The sequence below is a fragment of the Kogia breviceps genome, chromosome 4 (assembly GCF_026419965.1).
Source record: "Kogia breviceps isolate mKogBre1 chromosome 4, mKogBre1 haplotype 1, whole genome shotgun sequence".
NCBI classification, from domain to species: domain Eukaryota; kingdom Metazoa; phylum Chordata; class Mammalia; order Artiodactyla; family Physeteridae; genus Kogia; species Kogia breviceps.
The window spans coordinates 40,474,908-40,481,643 of NC_081313.1; the positions used below are offsets into that span (position 1 = coordinate 40,474,908).

Sequence of the window (6,736 nt, forward strand, 5' to 3'; positions counted from 1 at the left end):
CTTTTAGAAGCTCCCCACCCCCAAGGAGCCGCGCACACCCTCGCTCGCGGCCGCCCTCCCACTGCCCCACACCCTGGGAGACCGCCCACCGCAAACCGCGGAGACCCCCGTCTAGATTTAAAGCGCGGCTGCGCCCGGCTTCTGACGTCCATTGAATCGCGCGGGCGGCCGGCGGCGAGCGCGGGGCTGCGCCGGGATCGCTGCGCCCTCCGCCGCTCGCCTCTGCGACGCGCGCCGCTTGCCCGAGCCACCCGCCGCCGCGCCCGCTCCCCGCGCCGCCGCGCTCCTCGCGCCGCGCCTGCCCCCAGGATGGTCCGTCCCCGGCACCAGCCCGGCGGGCTCTGCCTCCTGCTGCTGCTGCTCTGCCAGTTCATGGAGGACCGCAGTGCCCAGGGTAAGCGAGGAGGGATGCGCTGGGAGGTTCGGAGGAGGGCAGGGGTTTGTACTTTTCGGTCGTCTCCACTGGGTCTGTTCTGAGCAGCGCTGCTCTCGGAAGATGTTGGACCAACTTAGCAAGTCCGGGATGGAGAGGAGTGGGAAAACTAAAGGCAGTGACACTTTAGGACCTGAAGCCGAGTTTGGAGCGCGGTTATCCTTTAAAAGGAAAGGGAGTGAACTGGAGTCTGTCTCAGTAGGTAGGGTTAGATGCTCCAAGTTCTGGACATAATAAGTTCAGATGTTCTCTCCCCTATTTAGCTCTGAGGAAGGGGACAAGCATCAGTAGCCTGGAGATTTCAGTCGACCCATTTGCAGTCTAATCTCCCTCCCTCCTACGTCTTTTGGATACCTTAAAAAAGTGACTGGGTGGGGAGGGGGTGATACTGAAATTTCTTCGGTGGCTGGGGGACGTGGTTTCAGAAACTTTGCCCAAACTTGGAAATGTGGGTGCCGAAAATTTTAGAGGGAAGTAGCTTTCTGCCTAGTGGATGCTTCTTCCAACCCCCTCCCCCCAACCCCGCAAAAAAAAAAAAAAAAAAAAAAAAATTATTGCCCCGGACTCTTTTGAGTAGTTTACAGTTTTTTCCCCTTTGCCTCATTCTTCTGTTAACTTTCTGTAGAACAGTGAGGAGCCCACAATTGATTTAAATCCTGAGATGCAAATTTCTAAAGTTTTTTAAAATTAGATTTGTTTATTTCAGTTAGTCTTTGGGCAGAATTTTTTAAAATAATAATAGCAGCTTGCGATCCAATTATTGCTAAAGTTATATGGATGATTCATGAGAAATCCTCCTGACCAAAATCCGAACATTAAAAAGAAGGAAGGGGGGGAAATTACTTTCAAAGATTTCTTGGTGAGTTTGAGATAGGGGTGTGTGTATACACACATACATGTATATAAAACCATGAAACAGTAGGAAGTTCCTCCCCCCTTTTGTTTCCGCCCCCCCTACTCTTTTCTTGAGGCAGACTTGTAACTTTCCTGGCTTTAGCGTTAACAATTTGTGTGTGTTGTAAACTATCCCCCGGGCACTGTCCCTAGCCTTCTGCGACGCACTACTCTGAGTTGCCCGCCTTTCGGGACGAGGCGCTGCCGGGGTGCCGGGGAAAGCAGCCCTGGGAGATTTCGAAAGATCGCGGTGGCCGCGGGCGTCCTCTGGGTCTGGCGGATTGCAAAACGGCCCGTCGGGCGGGCTTGCGTCTCGAGGCCGCGCGCGGGGCAGCGCCGGGCAGGGCCCGGTTGCTTTTTTGCTTTCATTTTTCACAAGTGCCTTTTGCTTGATCTGTTCGTGTGTGTGTGTGTGTGTGTGTGTCTGTCTGTCTGTCTGTCTGTCTGTCTGTCTGTCTCGGTCTCTCTCTGTCTCCCCCTTTCTTCTCCTTTCTCTCTCAAGTTCTCCCACTTTCTTAACCCCTGTCACAAATAATACTCGTACCGCCTACATGAATGCAACATGTAAAAACACCCGTCGCATCCTGTTTTTGTCAGGTTCTTTAATCTGCTCTTCGAGTTGCTGCAGGTTATGAAATGGGACGAATAAAAGTAAACAGTCTAGTAAAAGTCAATGCAAGCTGCACGTGTTGTGTCTGGGTCACTGGTAACTGACATTGATATGGCTGGGGCGCTCTGGCTTCTCGCTCTCGCCTTCCCTCCCCCTCGCCCACCTCCCACCTCTTCAATCTGGCTTTTCCCCCCTCTTTCTCCACCCCTTCACTCCCTCCGATTTGTTTTCTGCTTTTCTCTCCCGTCTCTCCTCCTCCACGCTCACTCCCTCCCTCCCCATCCCCGCCTGGTCTCCTTCCCTTGCCGGCTCGCCGCCTCTCTCACCCTACCCCGCCACTGCTCACTCGCCCACCTCCCCGCCCCTGTCTCCCCGCAGCTGGGAACTGCTGGCTCCGCCAAGCAAAGAACGGCCGCTGCCAGGTCCTGTACAAGACAGAATTGACCAAGGAGGAGTGCTGCAGCACCGGCCGCCTGAGCACCTCATGGACCGAAGAGGACGTAAATGACAACACGCTCTTCAAGTGGATGATTTTCAATGGGGGCGCCCCCAACTGCATCCCCTGTAAAGGTAGGGCTCTTCCTCCCCAATTTGTGGGCCCTCAGTAGAGGGCGTCTTACCCTCCCGGTGCCCAGCTGGGGTTTGGGACTGGGAGAGCTTTGTTCGTGGGATCCACCTAACTACCCCCAGCCCTTGTAAGCCATTTGGGTTGAATCTTGGGTGTCACATACTACAGGCAAAACAAAGTCGACAGAGGTTCTCGGACTTCTTAGCCAAATGTGGTGGTGAAGCCAGCCAACCCGTGCACTTTGAGAGAGATCTGGGTATGGGATACAGCCCACTGTCCCCCACACCTGCCCCTCCTCAACTCCTGAGTGAGAGCCCTCTGGGCTCGGACTCCTGGCAGCACGATTGCGCGAGGCACCCGCAGCCCTCCTGGCTGACCTGCATGGTGCCTGGCCCCGGTTTTAATCTCTGCATCTTTCCAACTGCTAGAAACGTGCGAGAACGTGGACTGTGGGCCCGGGAAAAAATGCCGAATGAACAAGAAGAACAAACCCCGCTGCGTCTGCGCCCCAGATTGTTCTAACATCACCTGGAAAGGCCCAGTCTGTGGGCTGGATGGAAAAACCTACCGCAATGAATGTGCACTCCTCAAGGCCAGATGTAAAGAGCAGCCGGAACTGGAAGTCCAGTACCAGGGCAAATGTAAAAGTAGGTCCTACCCGGCCCCTCCCCCAGCTTTCTACCTGAGATAGACCCACTGCAAGACCCCCGGGGGATGGTGTAGTCTGCAGTAATAGCCTAATAATAATGATGATGATACTAAATGAAGGAACCCTTTCTAACTTCTAAAGACTCCTTAAAACACTGAAGGACCAACCTAGAGTCATAGTTTTCTTTTGAAAACCACAGGGCTCCCAGAGTACGTTTCTGAAAGCTGGATGCTTCATGATTTCCTTGATACTATCAAATGCTCAGTCCCTAAGGACCAGAAGGTGCCTATTAATGTGTGTTTCCCTCTTTGTTTCAGAGACCTGTCGGGATGTTTTCTGTCCAGGCAGCTCCACATGCGTGGTGGACCAGACTAATAATGCCTACTGTGTGACATGTAACCGCATTTGCCCAGAGCCCACCTCCTCTGAACAGTATCTCTGTGGGAATGATGGAGTAACCTACTCCAGTGCCTGTCACCTGAGAAAGGCTACCTGCCTACTGGGCAGGTCTATTGGATTGGCCTATGAGGGAAAGTGTATCAGTAGGTATTCTGGATTGAGGAAGGAAAAGAAAAAATACAAAAAGAGAAAGAGGCTAGAACTGATGTTAAAACTATGAGGTTAACCAATAAATAAGTCCAAAGCCTCCCCAAACACATAGCTTCACCAAAGGGAGAAATACTCTCCAGTTTGGGTAAACTGTCATGACCACAACATTCCTTAAGAAAACCATTGTCTTCCGGAAGCATTGGCATATATATATTGAAATGCCAGCAAGACACAGGAAACAATTTTCCTCCTTAGAAACCAAAGAACTCACTCAATTTTACACATTTTTTTTAAGTGCTAGACTTGCTGGAAGCAAGAAATAATTACTTAACAGTTCCTAAAATCTGTTATCAGATTCTGATAACTGATAGAATTCTTTCTTTTTTTAAAAGATCCCACTTGTGGGAAATAATCAAATAAATATTTAACTCAAGGATACTGTGAAATTCTGTTCCAAAAAATGCTACAGTATTTTCATGTACTAATATAGTATGTAGGAAACTGGGGGTTGTGTGTGTGTGTGTGTGTGTGTGTGTTGGTTTTATTATAGAGCATTTTTGCACAATATCTCCATTACCCCCATGAGTGAGTAATAAGATATGTTATATGTTTACATTTATTGATAGGAGACTAGAGAAAGGGTGCAAGGGGGAAATGGATTTACTCATCACAGGTGTATTATATCCTAGAAGCAAAGTCCTGTGAGGATATCCAGTGCACTGGTGGAAAAAAGTGTTTATGGGATTTCAAGGTTGGCAGAGGCCGGTGTTCCCTCTGCGATGAGCTGTGCCCTGAGAGTAAGTCTGAGGAGCCTGTCTGTGCCAGTGACAATGCCACCTACGCCAGTGAGTGTGCCATGAAGGAAGCGGCCTGCTCCTCAGGCGTGCTGCTGGAAGTGAAGCACTCCGGATCTTGCAACTGTAAGTGCAATTTCTAACCTTGCTGCAATTTAAGGCTTTCCCAGGCAAGCCCTAGGGAATGGAGACGTAAAAAGCACGAAAACCTCCCCATATAAGCCCGCTTCTGTTTTAAGTTAGGTAGCTGCTAAATTTTACCAGCAGTTCGGCAATCCACAGAAAAATTGCCTGGAATGTTTCTGGGTTTTTAGGATTTGTGTGATGATCATCAAGGGGGTCGCCTCTAAAAATGTATTTCCAGTCATTTGCCCCTAATTTCTTTTGCTTTAGTAGTGTGCTTTGCTGTTTGCTTTATTAACACTTGAATCTAAACTAACTGCTTCAAAGGTTGTTTTTTTTCTTTTTCAAAGACAGCTTTCTATTATCACACATGGGCTGCTGCTTTGCGCAGCTGCCTCTACTAACTCTGAATTAAGGATTCAAAGCAGTTATACCTAGAACACAAGAGCGCTTTTTATCTAATTTCAGGAATCTGCCCGTAAAACCTGAGCCATTGATTCTTCAGAACTTTCTGCAGTTTTTGACTTCATAGATAATGGTGGTTTTTTTTTTTAAGTTTTTTTTAAAACTTATTGCATAACAGCAGATGCCAAAAACAAAACAAAAAAAGCATCTTACTGCAAGTCACATAAAAATGCAACGCTGTAATATGGCTGTTTCAGAGGGCTTTGAAAACGTACACTGAGCTGCTTCTGCGCTGTTGTTGTCCATATTTAAACAGCAGCTCCCCTGTATTCCCCCATCTAGCCATTTCGGAAGACACCGAGGAAGAGGAGGAAGATGAAGACCAGGACTACAGCTTTCCTATATCTTCCATTCTAGAGTGGTAAACCCCTCCACCAATGTTCAGTGTTGACATAGCCTTTGGGCAAAAAAAAAAAAAAAAGAAAAAAAGAAAAGAAAAAGAAAAAATATATTGTCCATACTGTAAATAAGTGTATGCTTATTTATTTGGGGGGAAAACTATACATAAAGGACCTTTGTCCTAAAGCTCTCTCCCAGGCCACCTTGTTACTCATTGGACCCGGAGAGGCAGTCATTGTGAGGTCTACTGGATGAGGCCCATAGTTGAGACTTGTAGACATTTATTTATACTGTGTCATGTTTTATAATTTATACATAAAATGTCTGGTTGACTGTACACCTTGTTTTTGAAGAAATTTATTCGTGAAAGGAAGAGCAGTTGTTATTTATTGTGAGGTCTCTTGCTTGTAAAGTAAAAGCTTTTTTTTTTCCTTGTAAACCATTTAAGTCCATTCCTTACTATTCACTCACTCATCTGTCTCCCTTCATTTCACTTTTGTTAGACTCTTTTCCATTATAACAAACTTGCATGTCAGTTTCTGTCATGTTTATTTATTGGATTCTCTGCTGCCTGTTCTGTACATACATGATCCCTCAGGTTTTGTTTACAAGGAATTTTGACTGACCAAAAGGCATTATAACTCTGACTCAGATAGAAGGTACAGAGGATACATCTTTGAGGAAATTCCTACTTCCGTTCTCTTGTTGTGATGAAGACATTTGTGAGAGGGGCTGATAGCAATGTTGGGTTTCTAATAATGTACTTTTAAGATGTTACAGATCCAAAGAAATTGAGTGATATGGGTGTCAGGAGCCTGAAGGAAGGGGAATGCTACACATTCAACCTTTTGTTAGGTGTTTCCTTTAAGCTAGTCTGCTGTACCTTTTAAATTAGTCCTTTTCACCCAATGTGTCATGAAAAGTTATATCAAAGCTTTATCAGTTCAAGTTTCTTGCTTTTCATAATACTTTTTTCTGATGCAATTTTATATTTTCAAACATGGCAAGTTAAATATAAATTCATTTAAATATATAGTTTTGTACTTTTCTACCATGTAAATGTGCAATGTATATAAAAGTTATAATGTGTATTTGTAAATAAATGATGAGTGAAAAATAAAAAAATTTTAAAAAGCCAATGGTCTCAATTGCTGATGATGTAAAAGAAGTTATATGGGCTTTTGAGTAAAAATGTATATGATACATTTGCTGAGAAATAGAGTTATCACTGAAATTAAGTGGCCAGGGCAATAGGAACTCCAAGGTAAATTACAGATCACCTCAGTGGAGCTCAAAACATAAAGGAATCTGA

General features: G+C 46.2%; 1 protein-coding gene across 3 annotated transcripts; it reads left to right on the forward strand.

Moving 5' to 3' along the window:
• Positions 1–255: 255 nt before the first annotated feature.
• FST (follistatin) lies at positions 256–6,536 on the forward strand. Of its 3 annotated transcripts, none has more exons than XM_059062865.2 (6): positions 256–394; positions 2,316–2,507; positions 2,934–3,152; positions 3,472–3,696; positions 4,393–4,623; positions 5,368–6,536. In XM_059062865.2, exons 1-6 carry the CDS (start codon positions 310–312, stop codon positions 5,448–5,450), a joined length of 1,035 nt encoding a protein of 344 aa, XP_058918848.1. In that variant the 5' UTR covers positions 256–309; the 3' UTR covers positions 5,451–6,536. The 3 variants fall into 3 exon arrangements, with proteins under 3 accessions (XP_058918848.1, XP_058918849.1, XP_058918850.1); XM_059062866.2 differs by having other exon boundaries at positions 262–394; positions 4,396–4,623; XM_059062867.2 differs by having other exon boundaries at positions 262–394; positions 5,089–5,459.
• Positions 6,537–6,736: the final 200 nt, after the last annotated feature.

Excerpts from the sequence above, each read along its gene's own strand:
- FST (XM_059062865.2), top strand. The coding sequence starts at position 310 with ATGGTCCGTCCCCGGCACCAGCCCGGCGGGCTCTGCCTCCTGCTGCTG. Across the intron at positions 2,508-2,933 it reads CAACTGCATCCCCTGTAAAG|AAACGTGCGAGAACGTGGAC; the intron begins GTAGGGCTCTTC and ends TCCAACTGCTAG. Across the intron at positions 3,153-3,471 it reads GTACCAGGGCAAATGTAAAA|AGACCTGTCGGGATGTTTTC; the intron begins GTAGGTCCTACC and ends TCTTTGTTTCAG.